Source organism: Lithobates pipiens, unplaced genomic scaffold (assembly GCF_037356315.1).
Source record: "Lithobates pipiens isolate NorthernLeopardFrog02 unplaced genomic scaffold, aLitPip1_a1.2 Scaffold_18, whole genome shotgun sequence".
Lineage (NCBI taxonomy): Eukaryota > Metazoa > Chordata > Amphibia > Anura > Ranidae > Lithobates > Lithobates pipiens.
In genome coordinates, this window is record NW_027507758.1 from 176,502,179 (window position 1) to 176,522,433 (window position 20,255).

Consider the following 20,255-nt stretch of genomic DNA (forward strand, 5'->3'; position numbering starts at 1 on the left):
GCACTGATAGACGGCACTGATAGGCGGCACTGATGGGCGGCACGGATGGGCGGCACGGATGGGCGGCACTGATGGGCGGCACTGATGGGCGGCACGGATGGGCGGCACGGATGGGCGGCACGGATGGGCGGCACGGATGGGCGGCACGGATGGGCGGCACGGATGGGCGGCACGGATGGGCGGCACGGATGGGCGGCACGGATGGGCGGCACGGATGGGCGACACGGATGGGCGACACGGATGGGCGGCACGGATGGGCGGCACGGATGGGCGACACGGATGGGCGACACGGATGGACACTGATAGGTGGCACAAATTGGCACTGATAGCTGGCACGGGTGGGCGGCACGGTTGGGCGGCACGGATGGGCGGCACGGGTGGGCATGGATAGGCGGCACGGGTGGGCATGGATAGGCGGCACGGGTGGGCATGGATAGGCGGCACGGGTGGGCATGGATAGGCGGCACGGGTGGGCACGGATAGGCGGCACGGGTGGGCACGGATAGGCGGCACGGGTGGGCACGGATAGGCGGCACGGGTGGGCACGGATAGGCGGCACGGGTGGGCACGGATAGGCGGCACGGGTGGGCACGGATAGGCGGCACGGGTGGGCACGGATAGGCGGCACGGGTGGGCACTCATAGGCGGCACGGGTGGGCACTCATAGGCGGCACGGGTGGGCACTCATAGGCGGCACGGGTGGGCACTCATAGGCGGCACGGGTGGGCACTCATAGGCGGCACAGGTGGGCACTCATAGGCGCCATCAGTGTTATAGTAATGGATGCCAATCAGTGCCAAACAATAATGCATGCCAATCAGTGATGCCCATTGTGGCCACTGATTGGCACCCATTGTGCTGACTGGCACCCTGGTGGTCTAGGGAGGATTATGGATTTTTATTACCTTTTCCCTGGTGGTCTAGTGGTGTCCCTGGTGGTCCAGTGTGGGCATCCTCAGGGGGGGGCTGTGCTGATAATCGATCAGCACAGACCCCCCCTGTCAGAGGAGCAGCCGATCGGCTCTCCTCTACTCGCGTCTGACAGACGCGAGTGAGGGAAAGCCGATCACCGGCTCTTCCCATTTACACTGTGATCAGCCGTGATTGGACACGGCTGATCACATGGTAAAGAGTCTCCGTCTGAGACTCTTTACCGAGATCGTAGTTGCCGGGTGTCAGACTGACACCCCGCAACAACGATCGCCGCGATGCGCGCCCCCGGGGGCGCGCAGTGGCTCATAATCCTAATCACGTCATATGACGTCCGGTTAGGATTATGAAACCACTTTGCCGCCGTCAATTTGTAATAGGGTGGGCGGCAAGTGGTTAAAGTATCCATAAACTCTCACCTTGTAGAACAACCCACTTAGTTTAAAATGGGAATAAAAGTTCAAAAAGTTTACATAAACTGATCATTGCATTATTGCAGGCTGTGATCTGACCAGGCTGTGCTTGAATGCTTAGTGTGGTCAGTTTTTAATAGGAAAGCAGAGGAATTGGCAGGAACACAGTTATTTCACAAAGGGAATACAAAGGCAATACAAAGAGAACAGGATACTTTTCCTTTTTCAAATATTTTGATTATTACAAGTTACAAGAAAATTTGTACATTAGTAATATATGTATTAATACAATAAGAATAAGAGAAGGTACCGTATTTATCGGCGTATAACTCGCACCAGCGTATAACCCGCACCCCAAGTTTAGGAGGGAATTTAATAGAAAAAAAACTTTTAGGAGGGAAGTTTAAGGAAAAAAAAAACTTACATTTAAATGCCCATCAATGCAGCCTTGTCAGTGTCATTTGCAGCCTTGTCAGTGTCATTTGCAGCCTTGCATTGCAGGCTTGTCTCCTTGCCATTTTAAAAATGGCGCCGCCGAGATAGAGCGCGGATGTCCTGTGTATCTGGGCGGCGCTCGCTCTCGGCGGCTTTCAGGTTTTTTCGGCCCTTATCACCTATTTTCGGGCGTTCTCGGCTGCTTTCGACTTTCCGAAAGCCGCCGAGAGCGGCCCGAAAATAGCCGAGAACGGCCGAAAATACCTGAATGCCGCCGAGAGCACCAGAAAAGGTTAGGAAGCGCGAGGATCGGCGTATAACATGCACCCCCGATTTCCCCCTGATTTTAGGGGGGAAAAAGTGAGTGTTATACGCCGATAAATACGGTAATTAAGCTTCACCAAGCAGAATGAGTTAACAAGCTAAATCAATTAAGATAATGTTGTGCTACAATGTAATTCCAGTTGGGAACATCATGGGCTGTGATTCCAGAAGGTGTTGATAGTAAGCATTGAAAAATACCTATTTAATTGGATCGTAAAACAAATATAGGAAGGGGGCAGAGTTATCAATGGTAAGATAGGTATAGTTGAGGGATAGTAGGGAAGGTTGTTAAAACCTCATCTGGGCTAAGTTCCGGCACTATTGCTTCGCTTATCCCGGGGAGTAGATCAGTAACTTGATCTATCCCTAGTGTTCCCTGCTGAAATTTAGCAGATTGGTAGACAAAGAAGGAAGAGAAGATTTGGGTGTAGGGATGGGAGACTGGAGGAAGGAGTCTCCAGAGAGGTGCGGTGATTAAGATATCTAATAAGAAGTTAAGTATAATAGGAAGGTGAGCATTGGATGCTCTCAAGGTAGTAGTAACGAGAAATTAAAGCCTGGGGGTAGGGTAGTATTTGACCCAAGGTTTCCATACTAATTCAAATTTGGGTATGTTAAGAATTGCTTCCATTTTTGCATGAATCATCTGTGTTTGAGGGATATTATGCAAAGTGAGATAGATTACCATGCTTTCGCTATGGCTTGGTTTGCCGCCATGGTTACAAAGGGCATACGTTTAAATTGACTAGGGTTGTCCTGATAATGATTCCGATACTTTTTTTTTGTCCTGTAACTCTCTAATGGGCACTGATACTTACTGAAATGCCACACTTGTGGGTAGGCACTTGCCTCATCATTCATGTCATTTAACATCTAGTAAGTATGCTGCGATGCTTATCTTGGTACACCTTGCACTCGGCTTCAGTAAGCCAGCAGAGGACATAATGTTACACCCAGCATGAACTATATGGGCTTGGTGTAACAAGATGTCCGCTGTTGGCTTACTGCAGCCACGTGCAGGGTGTATCAAGATAGGCATCGTGATGTTTACCCTCTGGAGACACGGAACGTCACTAACGTTACTGATTGTGATGGCTCCGATCACCATTTTGAATGGAATATGCGCTGGCGCCCTGCACCCCTGCCAGCTTACCCCTAGTTCCACTGCTGCTAGACCGATCTCCGCTCCACCCACTGACTTCCGGGTCCAAGTATCGGATTAGGCATTGGGAGCGTTTGTGTGAGTAAAGGTATTCGCACAAATGCTCGCTATCGGTATCGGGACAACCCTAAAATTGCCGATGAGTGATGTGTGGTTTGCTGGTCAGGAGGTAAGGTGACATGGAACATAGTGGAGCAGGATATTTTTTCATACAAGTACATGGTACAGCAGACAAATATCAGGAATAGGAAATGTTGGGTTTACAATTACATATTTAATAAAACAGTGCTTTTTTATGAACAATGTTTATGTGGGTACCAAAAAAAAAAAAAATTCTATGCTGCCTTCTGCTAGTAAGTCTTGCTCAAGACGTTTAGCTCTTATTTGATGCAGTACATCACTCTGAAATTAGAGGATCAGCTTATGGCTTCTACCAGTGCTGTTTGCTATCTTGGGTCCTATAAAACTCCTAAGCCTGCACAGGCTTTCCCATTGTATCTTTTCCAACTGTTTCTTGCCTTAACAAGGTGCTTTGTTCTCCAGTAGAAAATGCCCTCATCTTTAAGCACCTAATCTGCCTAACTCTGACCCTGACTGTTAAGATATGTCCAATATTCTAAAGTACGCTGCACTTTCAAACATAAAATCCAAATAGTGAAATGAAAAATGAAAAAATGTAAAGAGGTGCTATATGTCAACCGCAATAAAGTGATAACGTTCCAAGTTACAAACAATATTCCAAATAAAGTGCTTTCGTGCGGGATATGATAAAACGTCCAAGTGGTGAGAAAAAAAGCAATAATGCATTAAGATCTGTCCCTTTCTTTTCTCCACTGCATTGATGTACTATTGAGACCCTCGAAGCTTGGCTTCCAAGGTCTGACTCCCCATGCCTACCAAATTTTCTCTGCAAGAAGGTGCACCCCACTTTAGGGTGGAGGATCTTTAACTTTTTCCAATTACTGATGTTTGGGTTCAGGAGGTGGTATCCTGAAGCTACAAACTGGAGTCTCGGGATCCTGCAGCGAGAGTTGGTGAGTGTTCCTGCAGTGACTAGGGCCCTTTAAGGGGGATCACATGTGGGGTTGCCTAGAGTGTTTTCCAGGCTTGGCTACTAGGGGCAGGCGATGGTGGTACGGTTCTGCTCAAAAGTTTGCATACCCTTTTGAGAGTTGGTAAAATATGCAAGGGAGTATGAGTGAGCAGGCAAAACACATTTCTTTTTTTCTTATGGGATTTATATTCAAGTGTAGGTCACAATCCTAAAACAAAAAGCTAGTAACAAGTAAACAAATGAAATTACCCCTTTTCAAAAGTCTGCATACCCTTAGTTCCTGAAACTGTGTATTGCCCCCTTTAGCATCATGGACGGTGTGCAGTCTTTTGTAATAGTTGTCTGAGGCCCAGAATTCTTGAAGGTAGTATAGGTGCCTACTTGTCTGGGCAAAATGCCTCCTGGTCATGCAGAGTCATTGGTCGTCTTCCATTAATTGCACATTAGAGATCTCCCCAGAGTGGCTTGCTGATATTAAGGTCAGGAGACTGATTGCCACTCCAGTACCTTCACCTTTTTCTGCTGTAACCACTAGAGCGGGGGTTCTCAAACTTTTTAAACAGGGGCAGTTCACTGTCCCTCTGACTGACTGTTGGGGGGCCAGATCACCACAGCCTGATAATTGCTCAACAGTGCAGCTGCACCATTGCCCATCTAAACTTTGAATTAAACCATTCCATTGTAGCTTTGCCTGTATGTTTAGGTTGATTGTCCCGCTGGAAGGTGAACCTCTGTCTCCAGTATTTTGAAGATTCTTAACAGGTTTTCTTCTAAGATTGCCCTTTTATTTGACTCCATCCATCTTCCCTTCAACTCTCACCAGCTTCCCTGTCCTTGCTGAAGAAATGTATCCCCATAACATGATGCTGCCAATCACCATGTTTCACTGTGGGGATGGTGTGTTCAGGGTGATGTGCAGTGTTAGTTTTCCGCCACACACAGCGTTTTTGCTTTTAGGCCGAAAAGTTCAATTTTGGTCATATCTGACCAGAACACCTTCTTCCACATGTTTGCTGTGTCTCCCACATGGCTTCTTGCAAACGGGACTTCTTATGGCTTTCTTTCAACATTGGCTTTCTTCTTGCTACTCCTTCATTAAAGGCTAGATTTGTGGTGTGCACGGCTAATCGTCCTGTGGACAGATTCTCCCACCTGAGCTCTGTTGTCCAGGACTCTCCCTCCTCATTGACCGAGAGCAGCCAATTGCCATTGGCTCCCGCTACTGTCAATCAAAATCAGTGAGCCAATGAGAGGGCGAGGCCGGGCCATGGCTCCCTGTCTGAATGGACACGGAGCCTCGGCTACGGTGCCCCCATAGCAAGCTGCTTGCTGTGGGGGCACTCAACAGACGGGACTAGCCAGGAACACCAAAGGAGGACAAGAAAAGAGGAGGATGTGGGCTCCTCTTGCAAAACCACTGCACAGAGCAGGCAAGTATAACATGTTTGTTATTTTTAACAAAAAATAATCAAACTACACTTTAATGCTCTCCTTGCCCAGCCTGTCAGTTTAGGTGGACAGCCATGTCTTGGTAGGTTTGCAGTTGTGCCATACGCTTTCCATTTTTGGATGATGGATTGTACTGTTCTCTGCGAGATGTTCAAAGCTTGGGCTATTTTTTTTTTTTATAACCTTACCCTGCTTTAAACTTCTCCAACTTTTTCCCTGACATGTCTGGTGCATTCCTTGGCATTCATGTTGTTTGCTCACTAAGGTTCTCTAACAAACCTGAGGGCTTCACAGAGCAGCTATATTTATAATGAGATTCAATTACACAAAGGTGGAATCTATTTACTAATTGGGTGACTTCTGAAGGCAATTGGTTCCACTAGATTTTAGTTAGGGATATCAGAGTAAAGGGGGCTAAATACAAATGCACGCCGCACTTTTCAGATATTTATTTGTAAAAAAAATTGAAAACTATTGTTTCCACTTAATGATCCACTTTGTGTTTGGTCTATCACATAAAATCCCAATAAAATACATTTACAGCTTTGGTTGTAACATGACAAAATGTGGAACATTTCAAGGCATAAATACTTTTTCAAGGCACTGTATATATACGTGTTCCTGCACAGGAGAGCCACTGTAGCAGTAAATCTGCTGTGGGGAGGTCCTGAAGCATTAAAACATACAAAAATGGAAGAAAATACTGGTGGAAAATACTGGTGGAAAGCAGACTTTAAAGCAGTATTGAACCCCAAAAAATGTTTATACTGCCACTTGCCAAACCTTAGATGTGGTGACTGCATTAGCTTTTTTACCTGATGATTTGGTCGCTAACACCCCTACTGCATTAGTGCCCTCACTCTGGCTGAAGAAGCACAGTGGCACTTTTGGACAGTCACATTGTTAATCTGGGGGAGGGGATTGTTAGATGGACTTTTAGATTTAGCCAAACTCAAGCAAACCCTTTATAACCAGTTACAGAAAACTGTTTTTCTTTATCATATGTCACGGGACACAGAGCACCATAGTAATAACTATGTGGGTTATAGGCCACCTTTTAGGTGAATGGACCCTGCTATAACCAAAAAGGAAACCGGAAGTGCCCCTCCCTATATAACCCCTCCCATACCAGGAGTACCTCAGTTTTTTTCGCCAGTGTCTAAGGTGTTGGTCACGGTTGATGAAATGCAAGGAGAGCTCCGCTAAGCAATCCCTGGTGGGGTCAAGGAGCTGTGCAAACGGATCCATCTAAAGTGCTTTAATACCAAAATGGAAGGTACCTGGGCCTTGTGGAAGAAGAAACACACAGGTTTTGCCTTCTCTTTATGAGCTGGACCTTGGAACCCAGAACCGTGGTCATGTTTATACAACCAAAGAGTTCTCCAGGAGAGTGCTGTACAGGTCCAAGGGAGTGGACCCGTTAAAGGGGACCCGGTCCTTGAAGGTCTGGCATGACACTGCCCGCTGTTCTGGGTGAAGGCTGGATCTGTATGTGATAATTTCCAGCAGTCCAGTCCTGTGGCGGGATTAGGTAAGTCAGATTACAAGGTGTGTGTGTGTGTGTGTGTGTGTGTGTGTGTGTGTGTATATAGGTGTGTGTGTGTGTATATATTAAGGCTGTTGAATATAATCGGTATTCGGGTGTCCACGATGCGGCATCGATGCTATGACCGGCATAATCGATTGGGGGATGATGTCATCCCGAGTTGCCCCACCCTTCCTAGGAGAAGTGCCCCCATCATACTCTACAAGTTTAAAAAAATACAATAACTGTGTTTTAATGAATCCCCTCTTATAATACATTAGGTGCCCCACTATTCAAGTGTACATGCCTTTTAAAAAAATATGTAGCGATATAAAGCATATGTCTCCTTTCGTCTTCCAGGACAGCCTCTGAGATGTAGGGCTCCTCCCTCCGGAACAGGAAACACGTCTACCCAATTAGATAAAAAGGGTGGTCCTCCAGGCCCTCCTCAGTTTTTTTGTGTTTCCTGCCGGACAGGAAGGAGCACGTCGGTACATTTGGGGAGCTCCTTATCTCAGGGGGTGTCCTGGGGGAGCACCTTGTTGTGGGCCAAGCCCGTAGCACCCATCGTTCCTGTAGGGGGGAGGAGAGGGTCACTAGTGAGCCACCGCTGCCGTGTGTGCGCTCGGTGAGAGCGGGACCCCGATGTGTAGCAGTATTCCCCCTATCTGACCCTGCTGGTACCTGTGACCGGTCGGATGGCGGGCGGGAGATGCTCGGATCTCCTGGCCGGTTTGTTTCTGGGTACTGCGCAGGAAGCGGTGTTGCCGTAGGAGTGACGCGGCGTGAGTAGGCGGGGCATCTGTGTTCCAGCTTCTGGAAGTGCGAGGGATGCGCTTCCACCAGAATTGTCATCAGGGGGTGCCGTGGGACTGGTTCCAGTTCCCAGGGTGCAGCCGTGTGGCCGTAGGGGCATCGGAGCAGTGTAAAGGCTCAGAGAGACTGAGCGAACACTGAAACTATAGAGGGCACAGTGGTACAGGTGGACTTCGGTTCTGCCGGCTCCGGCACCTCTCAGGTAAGCATGGCAAGGGCAGACCATGTCTTACACTGAGGGGTTGGGGGCTAATTTAGACCTTAGAAACCCTCCCTTGGTGGGGGAACCTCTGGTGAGGGGTGGGCACTTCCTCGGCATACCCTAAGCACAGTGGTGTGGGTCAGGGGATGTATTCTAATGGGAGCCTGTTTGTCTTTTTTCTAGGTCAAACAGGATAGGACAGATACAGTTACCTAGAAAGAAATGTGCTGTGTGTGGGGCTATGTTGGGTTTGCTCAAGGATCCCATGGATAAGAGGGGGGACGTGCTGCTTAAAAGGGCCTGGGATGCCTCTTCAATTGCGCTCAAGCCAGCCCTTGCAGCTACCTGTGTGGCCAGAAATCTAGTGTTGGCTTACCCAGTTGCAGTCGCATATTTCGGCGGCACTTCTAGGCAGCAGCTGTTGAAGTCATTCCCATTACTGTTCAAGGTGGTAGGATTTTTGGCTGATGCCTCTGCAGAATCTGTTAAATAAGCGGCTAGGTCAGTGGCATTAGTGAATGCAGCCAGGAGGGCAGTATGGCTTAAAGCCTGGACAGGTGACACGGCTAAAAGCTAAAGCTGTGAGGTTCGCCCCAAGAAACATTGGTCAGGTCACAAGGGGCACGGCAGAGGAGAAATCTTATTTAATCCTCCTCAATCCACCCACCCCTAAGTCCCAGTGACTCCTGTGTGCCAGTGGGAGGAAGACTGGGGAAGTTCCTCCCACAATGGACCGCTTCAACCTCAAGTCCGTTCATACGGGATGTAATCGGGTACGGTTACAGGTTGGAGTTGGTTTCAGTTCCCCCCCCCCCAAACTTTCAGGTTACCAAAAGACAGAGAGAAGGCGGAGGGGCTGGGTCTACTTTTGAGAGACCTGGTGGATCAAGGGTTACTGGTGCAGGTGCCCCAGAAGGAACGAGGCCTGGGAGTTTACTCCCATGTTTTTGTCCCAGTTGACCCGACACAAGAGGTACTGTATCTGGGGTGCAGGATCTTGTCAGTAGAGATGAGGGTTTTTCTCCCTGGGGAAAATATCCGGAAGGTAGAGCAGGCGGTAGCTCAGCTTCAATCCAGTCGGGAAGCCCAGATCAGAGAGGTTATGAGAGTCCTGGGGCTGATGACGTCTTGTTTTCCAGCGTGGGCAAAGCATCATCAGCGCCCTTTGCATGGACTCCTGCTCCGTTATTGGGGGGACGGCAGGGAGCAGAGCCTGGATCAGGTTATGCCCCTGTCTTCCGGGGTCAGGAGATCAAAGTGGCTTTGGCGGGATTCAGGACAACTTGGACAAGGGTCTGCCCTGGTCCTGACAGGCCACTATGGTGGTCACGACCGACACCAGCGTGTTTGGTTGGGGTGCCCACCTTGAGGGCGCCTGGTTGACAGTGGAGGCAGGACAATCCTCAAACCAGAGAGAGCTTCTGGCGATTTTGAGAGCGAAAGAAGCTTTCCAGTCCCAGATAGAGGGGCATGATTTTCAGGTTTGGTCGGACAATGCTGCAGCAGTAGCTTACCTGAACAAGCAGGGGGAGACCAGGAGCCCCGCTCTGCAAGCTATAGCAAGCAGGATTTCTTGTTGGGCCGAGAGGAACTTGTCCTCAATATCAGCGATTCATCTGAAGGGCTCTCAGAATTTGCTGGCAGATTTTCTTAGCCGGCAGCATGCAAGTCAGCATGAGTGGTCCCTCAACAGGGAGGTATTCGAGGAGATTGCGTTGTGCTGGGGTCGGCCGGAGATGGACCTCTTTGCCTCGGAAAGCAACAAGAAGGTGACGCAATTATTTTCCATTCACCCGCAGGATCAGGCCAGGGGGATAGCCGCTTTTGCCAACCCTTGGCAATTCAGTCTGTGTTACGCCTTCCCTCCAGTAAGGATGATAGCGGAGGTTCTGCAGAAGTTCTATTTAGAGGCAACAGACTTCATCTTGGTGACACCATTTTGGCCAAGGAGACCCTGGTTTGACAGTCTGAAGAGGTTGGCCGTTCATCCCCCATCATCTCTTGCGGTCAGGGAGGATTTGGTTTCTCGGGAGCCCATTCTACATCCGCAGCTACAGAAACTCAATCTTACGGCCTGGTATCTGAGGAACAGCTCCAGAGATCGCAGGGTTTCTCAGATAGTGGTTAAGACCCTTTTGGAATGCCGTAAACCAGTAAGTAGGGCAATTTATGCCAAGATAGGGAAAAGGTTTAACTCCTGGTTGAGGGAGCAGGGAGTAAATTGTCCCGGGATCCCGGCGGTCCTAGATTTCCTTCAGGCGGGGGTAGAGCTGGGTCTTTCTCTCAGTACCTTAAACTTACAGACTACAGCCCTAAGTGTTTTCCTTCAGACCTCACTCCAGCAGAATCCGTTGGTTAAGAATTTTTTCAAAGCTCTAGCAAGATCCAGGCCAGTGAGGATAAGGACCTGCCCTACCTGGGACCTGTCCTTGGTCCTCAGGTCCCTTACTAGAGGTCCCTTTGAACCCATAGAGCAGGCATCTCTAAAATGGGTAGTGCTTAAAACAGAGTTTTTGATATAGATCACCTCAGCCAGAAGGGTTTGTGATCTGCCGGCTCTCTCGATTAGGAAGCCATTTTTGTTAATTTTAGAGGACAGGGTCGTGCTTAAGACCGACCCTAGTTTTCTCCCTAAGGTAGTGTCCACGTTTCATAGAACACAGGACATTGTCTTGCCGACATTTTCTTCTTCAGAGAGGGATGAGGTAGGATCTTTGAGTTTGTTATATGTTAAAAGAAGCCTTTTACTTTTTTTTAGAAGGGCTTCAGGAAGTTGGATTTGCTTTTTGTTAATTTTGCGGGCGTTCGCAAGGGGTGCAAGACGTCCAAATCTTCCATCGTTAGATGGATAAGATTGGCGATCGTTAAGGCTTACGAGTTACAGGGGAAGCAGGCACCCTTAGTAAAGGCACATTCTAACAGGGCAGTTCTGTTTCATGGGCAGAGAGTAATGGCGCCTCTCCGGAGGACATCTGCAAGGCAGCAACTTGGTCCAACTACTCTACGTTCGCAAGGCACTACCGTCTGGATTTACTGTCTGATAAAGAGCAGACTTTTGGACTTAAAGTCCCGCCCTGACAAAGTAGGTTCCTCCTTGCTTATCTCAGAGGCTGTCCTGGAAGACGAAAGGAGAAAACCGGAGTTAGACTTAGCGTCGACTCTTTATCTAGGAGTCTTCCAGGACAGCCTGGTTTCCCACCCGAGGTTTAGGTTGACTGGTGGTGAGGATGCCTACTGACATTGTTGGTGTGGTGTTTTTCAGAGCCTTCCGGCGGTACTTGGGTTAAACTGAGGAGGGTCTGGAGGACCACCCTTTTTATCTAATTGGGTAGACGGGTATCCTGTCCCAGTGGGAGGAGCCCTATAGCTCAGAGGCTGTCCTGGAAGACTCCTAGAAAAAAAGTTACCGGTAAGTCTAACTCCGGTTTTCAGAATGTTCCTCGGTGCTCATGTGACTGCCCGGTGCACAGCTCTCCTCTCTCAATCTAACAGCTACAGTAGGCGGGGCTGAGAATCCTTCGCTGATGTGAGGAGAGCAGCAAGTGGCCAGCCGGGCCTGAGTTACAGGTGAGCCAAGGAACAGTCTGAAATATGCGGTACATAAATAGCTACATATTTTTTTGAGGGCGCTTAATGTACAATAAGATGGTATTCGATAAGGCACAGTTTAGTACGAGTAAGCAGAGTACATATAAGTGTACTCTGCTTACAACTTTTACTGACCGCGTCGGAGAGTTCAGCTCTATCTTTCCTGTTCACACATTCCACTGTGTTAACTCCTAGAATGTGCAACAGGGAAGAGCTGAACTCTCAGCACTGAGACATGTGAAGTTCACTGCATTCTGTTTGTCAGCAGCAGATTCCATAACTTCTGTCCTCCCGGCAGCCGGCTGGTTTTTCTACTATGTGAATGTCTGTACCCTGAGTGCTAGTGTCACTGATCCCAGCATCCGTCGGGCCTCGGGTCCCAGCATCCATTTTTCTGACTGCTTGAATTTTCAGATACGTTTTTAATCATGCACTGTAATTGTGATGCATCGTGGAATCTAATTGAATCATGGACAGGATAATTGTAATCGAATCATGAGACCAGTGAAGATGCGCACCCCTAATATAAATGTATTTACTTTCGGTGTTTTCTAGCTGGTCTAAAACTACTTTTGACGTAAAGGGACACTTTTTTTAGTTGCTATGGATAATCTCAAGTTTCCAGGCAGAAAACAGTATACAGTATTGGCGTATAACACGCACCCCAAGTTTGGGAGGGAATTTTAAGGAAAAAAACTTGCATTTAAATGCCCATCAATGCAGCCTTATTAGTGTCATTTGCAGCCTTGTCCATCATTGCAGCCTTGTCCATCATTATCCCCTTGTCAGTGTTAATTTCAGATTTAAAAAATGGCGCCGCCGAGATGTCCTGTGTATTTCGGTGTCGCCCGGTAGTTCTCGGCCGCCTCCGGCCCTTCTGGCAGCTTTTCGGCCACTCTCGGCCTTTCTCGCGGTTTTCACCCGCCGAGAAGGGCCGAAGGCAGCTGAAAGCCGCCCAGAGCTCAAAAATCGCAGAGGATCGCGTATAGCACGCACCCGCGATTTTCTCCTGATTTTAAGGGGAAAAGGGTGCGTGTTATACGCCAATAAATACGGTATATAATTTAAAACTGCATGCAGCGCATTGAACAGAGCACTGGGGACAAAAGGGTTGTGAAATAATTTCATAAGTAATGTAATATGTAAGATTACAGTGTACTGTATGTATTATAATAAAAAATTTTAATTTGCTGCTGGGCTCCCCCCCCCCCCCCGTGCGTCGCGACGCTCGCAGGGAATGGTGCCCGGTACAGATGCTTTGGGTGGAGGATGGAGCCCACGGACACAGCGGGGGGACATCGCAGGATCCTGGGGACAAGGTAAGTATACCACGCCACGATCCTGCAATGCAATCCCCAGTGTGACTCGGGGTCAGAGCCTGAGGCTCCTAGTCGCATGCCTGCAGTTCCATCCTCCCCTGAAGGACCTGGAGCATCTGGCGAATCTGAATCATCTTGGCTCACAGGCATGGTGGCTACCTCCAACGTCCGAGTCTCTGCATACGTCACTAAGGACGCTTTGGCTCTGGCTAGTTTGGAAGCGAAAATAGCTGAGAGGTTAGTGTCTTCCTCCCAGGAGGTGAGAAAAGGCAGCAGATCCCCTTCTACTGCCCTTGACCTTCCAATGGGCAGATGGTATTGGGTTATTTTTGAGAGGAGGTTCAGGTGACTCCTCTGAAAGTTGAGAAAGGTTCTTCAGACGCTAAATGCTCAGAAATCACAGAAATTGCTAATCCAATCCCTTACGGACTTGGTTCATTCTGAAAATAAGTTGCCTCCTGCAGAGGTGGAGGCTGTTATCTTCTCCTTGGGTTCGCTAAAGACCCCACAGGGTTCTCATGCTTTCCCTATTAAAAAAAACAGTAAAGTTAGCCCAATTTTTTTGCATAATGTGATAGATGAAGATACGCCAAGTAAATAGATACCCAACACGTCACGCTCCAAATTTGCACGCGCTCGTGGAATGGCGCCAAACTTTGGTTTTTAAAAATCCCCATAGGCGACGCTTTAAAAATTTTTTACTGGTTACATGTTTTGCGTTAGAGGTCTAGTGCTAGAATTATTGCTCTCGCTCTAACGTTCGCAGCGATGCCTCACGTGTGGTTTGCACAGCGTTTTCATATGTGGGCGGGACTTGCGTATGCGTTCGCTTCTGCGTACGAGCTCACGGGGACAGGGACGTTTTAATTTTTTTTTTTTTTTATTGTTAATTTTACTTTTTTTAGTTTGACACTTTAAAAGTAATGCTTTTTTTTTTTTTTTTTTTTTTTTTTTTTTTTTTTTTTCTTATTACAAGGAATGTAAACATCCCTTGTAATAGAAATATGGCATGATCGGACCTATTTACAGTGAGATATGGGGTCAATAAGACCCCATATCTCACCTCTAGGCTGGGAAGCCTAAAATTAAAAAAAATTGAACGATCCTGGCTTTCTAGCCAAATCGGCACCGTTATTTTGAATGCAGAGGCCGGGTATTATCTGGGGGCCAGCGGATCCTGTGACCGACTCGCCGATGGAAGCAGTGAGTCGTAGAAGCACCGGAGGGTGGCAGGAGGGGGGGGGGGGGCGGTCCCCTCCCGCCTCCCGTAAGAACGATCAAGCAGCAGGACAGCCGCTATGATCATTCTTATGGTGCAGGGAATTGCCGCCTGAAAACGCCGATATCTGAATGATGTCTGTGGCCTCAGGCATCATTCAGATATACCCCTGGACGTACCTTGGGCGGAAAGTGGTTAAGTTGTTTAAAATTAGATGTTGCATCACTCATAATGAGAATTAAATCTTCAATAAGCTTTTTTTTGTTGTTTTGTGTGTGTATCTTTTAATTGTATATTCCTTTCGCGTAGGGAACCAGTGGAGTTTCATTAACAATAACCTGCACACACAGTCTCTAAACAGATCGTCTAAGGGAAACAGCAGTTTGGATAGGCTGTACTCCAGGAAGATCAGGAAACAGTTGGTTCACCACAAACAGGTAATCTGTATGGTGTGGAACATATTAACATGTCGAGTAAAATTACAGAATTTGTAACGTTTTGTCCTTTTCAAAAAGTCATTTTGTATGGCTTGACACGTCTATTAATGCAATGATTTTTTTTACAAAAGCTTTCTGTTGCTGTTAAATATATGCTTATGCATGTTTTCTTTTCTTTGGAATATTTAAAGTCAAACTGGGATATGAACATTTTAATTTTTAAATATTCTTGACAAACTGTGTTTAAAAAAATAACTCCGTAACCTATCCTCCAAATTTTTAGTTAAAACTTACATTTTACTTTCACTATTCTTCTGGGGCTCTGCTTCCCCTCCTACCGATCTGGCAGCCTTCCATACTTCTAATCTCTATAGACTATGGGAGATCACTGTCCATAGTTCTGAATGTCCATAGCCTGACCTACCTTAAGATGTATTTAAAGTGTGTTTACGTTTTTGCAGCCAAATTTGGATACCGACTACTTTATATTTGTTACATGTTCTTCATACCATAACTTTTTTAAAATATTCAAAATGGCAGATTTATCATTTTTTATTTATTTTTATTTTTTTATTTAATTTTTTAGAGGCTTTTTTCTGGAATCTAGCATTGAAAAATCCTACTCGCATCTCTTGAATGAGGAGGCTATAATTGGCTCTGTCTGTACTGTGCTGGTAGATCTCCATAATCCATTTTATCCATTTAATCATGGCCTGTCTTATCAAAGGGTTAAAGATTTTAGAAGCTTAGCTTCTCTATTGCATGTTAACTGCTAACTGTCCCCCCACAATATATTTACGTTACCTAGCACATGCACACTGGGACACAGCGGATCATGATGCATGGTACCCCGCCACTGTGAGCATCGGGTGGTATCCTGTGATTGCTATGACCAATCATAGCAATCTCATGATATATTAGCAAGTTGTCATGAATGACTTTCATTCATGAACAGATTGCTTACTGTTGTGATGCAGTGATTGGCCCACAGCTGTCACTTGGTACTTGGGCCTATCACAGCACCCTGTACCATTTGAGTAGCTGTAGAATAGTAAGTGAAAAATATTTTAAATGTTAACAGGGTGTCAACCAAGTGCAGCTGGCCATTTTAGTGTAAACACCTAAAAATAAAACTGAAATTAGGCACTACTCCTTTAAATGGCCGAAGATGGTGTAAAAATGTGCATGCCATGAAATTATCAAACTAGTAATCAATATGCAATAAAAAAAAATTGTCACGTAATGTCAAATGCAAAAAATAAAAGTAAATCCACACAAAATATAAGTGACCTGATGCTCCTTCCTTTTGATCCAAATTATGTGCTCCATGTGTGGTAAGTTTACATAACATACCAGACTTCTTTAGCCAATAAGGCCTGCCAAGCCTCTCAATTTTAAATGACCAGCAGAGAGAAGATATGTCTAGTAACATCACAGGCTTCAAGCAGGTATACTCTCATACATGATGCATATACACTCAGAGTGCTTTCATGTTACAGTAATTATTAGAAATATCAATCTATTAGTATACAAGATTTATATAGCGCCACAGTTTGCGCAGCGCTTTATAATATAGGCACTAACACACAGGACATTGTATCGACTAGGTCCGCGCACAGCTTCTCACAATTCCTGAGTTGGTGTGCATTCCATGGACTAGAAGTGACGTAAGAAGAACTGGGAAGTGACAATGGAGGCCAAGCCTCAATGCATTTCTTAAACTTGCGTCTTCAGGAAGCTTAGCCGCTGCAATCTTATTGAAGCCTTAAATACCCCATTAACAAATCTAATTGAATGATGTGACTAATGCCTTAGAACTTGTCTTAACAGCACAAAAACCAAGAATTGTGACCGCACAGCCAGGTGTGTTGGGTTCCTCCGGCAGCTAAAGTTAATAAAAAAAAGTGAAAAAATGAATAAATATCAAAATATAGGATTAGATATAATGTCCAAAGGACAATGTATGAGAGACATGGCTAACTGAAAATACTGTAATGTATACCATTAGATCTTGGGGTAAATGTAATCTTTAAAAAAAAAAAAATTATAAAACTAATATGTGAATACATGTAGATTTAGTAAACTAAGATCAATGAGAGGTCCAGCAGTAAGTAAGCTGTCATGAATGGAAAGCCATTCATGAAAGTTAAAACTATTGCTTATAACAGCGATCTTCACTGTTATAAGCAATAACAGCGTAGTAAGAAAAGAAATCCCTGATCACTTCCCAGAGTAGTATAGTGTTTACTAGTTTGACAGGATGTGAAAAAGAAAAACGTTAAGGTTTCAAAAATAGAATAAAATTTGTGAGCAATTGTCTCAAATTGCACCAGTCGTGCCTGCACCAATTTTGGAACTGTGCTGCATCTGGACCGCAGGGTGCAATCTAATGCGGTTTAATGCACTGTTTGTGACCTGCGTTTGGGGTAGTGTTAAGATTGAACTGACACCCACTGCAAGAGCAGTGTGATTTTAATGCAGTACAGAAAACACGCACAGATCATAGTGTTTCCTGCATCACATCAGTGTGAACCTAGGCTCATATTTTTTTAATAACCACCTAATTTGGGAGTGTTGGCATATGTGTCTTTTTTTTTTTTTTTTTTTTTTTTGGTTTAAGCATTCTTGTGTCCTTTCAAATGCTTCCCTGATGCTGATTTGGAGTAAAGATGTCTGTACTAGATGTCGCCGATGTGAGTTTATTATTTCATGTAATAAATTAACTTTTCCTCTAGCAACTCAACTTACTGAAGGCAAAACAGAAGGCTTTAGTAGAGCAGATTGAAAAGGAGAAAATACAGAGCAACAAGGGATCATCTTACAAGCTTTTGGTGGAACAGGCAAAACTTAAACAAGCCACTTCTAAGGTGAAGAAATAAAAAAAACACTTTTCATACAATGGGGGTATTTGAAGGTTTTCTTACAAGTCTCTGCCATGTCTTCTAGACCTACAACTGCACCTAAACTTTTATTTTTCCGTGTCAGTTTATTCAAAGTAATTTCTTCTTTTGAGGAGAAGACCTGTCTCAAAAAGCTAACACCGCCCATAGATGAGTCCAGGTTTTTTGTTTTTTTTTCATTCAGTGGGTTGAACAAAAAACTGAATTGATTCTCCCCTCAACATACTTAATATGGATGGGGGAGTCCTCCCCGCTGAGTTATTGTATTCTGACAGGGTAGTAGATTGTCTTCTGTGCAACCTCCCTGCCCATACATGAGTTTAAATTCAGCCAGTCCCTGCTGAACTGGCCAAATTTTGATCCACTATGTCTGGCTTAAGCACAGCCATAACCCACCCCTTATCAATCTTTACAACATGTATTCTCATAATGTTTTTTTTTCTCCCTTCTAGCCTGTATTGTTTCATACAGTAACCTGGTGGGGGAGGTTGCAAAAAGTCTATCAAGTCCAACCTATGTGTGTGATTATATGTCAGTACTACATTGTATATCCCTGTATGTTGTGGTCGTTCAGGTGCTTATCTAATAGTTTTTTGAAACTATCAATGTTCCCCACTGAAACCACCACTTGTGGAAGGGAATTCCGCATCCTTGCCACACAGTAAAGAAACCTCTACGCAGTTTGAGGTTAAACCTCTTTTCTTATTTTAATGAGTGACCATGTGTCTTATTAACCACCTCAATACAGGGCACTTATGCCCCTTTCCTGCCCAGACCATTTTTCAGCTTTCAGCACTGTCACACTTTGAATGACAATTATGCAGTCATGCTACACTGTAACCATGTAAAATTGTTATAATTTTCTTTACACAAATAGAGCTTTCTTTTGGTGGTATTTAATCACTCCTTTTTATTTATTTTTTCCTAAAAATAACCTTTTTCTTCGTTTCTGTCAGTAAATTTTGTAAATAAGTAATTTCTCTTGCACAGTGGACACTGATGTCTCTCTGGTTATCAATGCCCTTATTACATACCTAGCTGTCCCCTGTGAGGAGATGCTGCTGATCTGCTCTCCTCACACTGTTAGTGTGAGGCGTGGAGCGCCGATTATGGCATCTCCGTACTTACATTTGACCGGCTGTGATTGGACACAGCCGATCACATATTTAAAGAGCCACGGCTTTTTACACAGATCGCGGTCGCGCCGTGTCCTAGCAACACCACGCGACCGTGCTGCGTGCCCCCGGGGCACGTGAGAGATTTTGATCTGGGAGGCCAACGTATGACGTCCAACCAGAACGAGAGCTGCACCACCCAGCCATCATTTGACAATGGGTGGGCGGCGAGTGGTTAAACTCCCTTCCATGGAAACGTTTTATCCCTATTGTACAAACGCCCAATGTTTTGCTAAAATATAAGAATATGTGCTGTGTAAATACTAAACATATCGAGATTTAAAATTTGTGCATGTCTGCAAAACGACAAACTAGGATACAAAGTGTTCATAGGTGACACTTTAAAAGCCTTTGTAGGTTATCCGTTTAGAGTTATATGTGTGGCTTGGTGTTAAAATTATCGCTCTTTGACGTTTGCGATGATACCTCAAATGTGTGCATGCTCCTTTGGATTTGCATGTGAGCACAGGGTAATGTGGTGTTTTTTTTTTTTTTTTCTTTTTCTTTTTCCATTCACCTGTTGCGATCACAAGGGATGAACAAAACTTTGTGATACCACTGGGTAGTGACAAGTACTCTTTATGGAGCTATCAGGGGTCTATTAGACCCCTGATCCCTCTCTGTCCTCCAATGCAGCTGATCAAACTATGCTCTTCCTAGATGCCTTCTGAGTGTGTTTGGGTGGCCGTAATAAGACCATTCCAGGATCATGGCTGCAGCCATGATCCTGGTATGATCGCTTCCCATCCAGGATGTAAATATATGTATGTATATACAGTAAATATGCTAGAAGGAAAGTCTTTAAAGCCGTGTCCTTGCATTGAACATTGTCTGCTTATTTTATATTTTTAAAGAGTAATTCTCTTTAGCACCCTGCCTTCAAAGTGCACTAACCCCTGGGACCAGATACTAGTTCTTGCTGTATATTTACCAGGGTGACCAGTCTCCTCCATGCCCTACTGTAGTCTTAGAATAGATCATGCTGCTGTAATCCTGAGGACTTAATTTGACTTGTGTGCATTTCTGTTGAAATAAGGCATCTTCTACTCGCATGCCTGCACCCAGCTCTGACCATCTCTTCTTAATGCTGTGCAGCTCTACCTAGCCACTCACCTTGTGTGTTTCTCTAGAGCGCAGACATTTGTCAGGTAATACAGACTGATCTAAGGTCTGTTTTAGCATAATCAAAATATCATTGCTCTACCTAATAAGTTCTTACTGTCTATTGGGGGCATCTGTTTTTTTTTTTTTCTGTTTTTTCTTTAAGCTCATGAATGCAGCTGCATGTTATTTGAATGTGGCCATGC

General features: G+C 45.5%; 1 protein-coding gene across 7 annotated transcripts in view; it reads left to right on the forward strand.

Annotated features, from left to right (window-relative positions):
• BIRC6 (baculoviral IAP repeat containing 6) overlaps positions 1–20,255 on the forward strand; it is a 597,017-nt gene that overhangs the window by 230,655 nt on the left and 346,107 nt on the right. For 6 of the 7 annotated variants that reach the window (XM_077486418.1, XM_077486420.1, XM_077486423.1 and 3 more), the window contains exons 33-34: positions 14,746–14,873; positions 17,609–17,740. In XM_077486418.1, coding sequence (XP_077342544.1) covers positions 14,746–14,873; positions 17,609–17,740 — 260 coding nt within the window. The remainder of the gene's footprint in view (positions 1–14,745; positions 14,874–17,608; positions 17,741–20,255) is intronic. The other variant, XM_077486422.1, reaches the window with a different exon arrangement.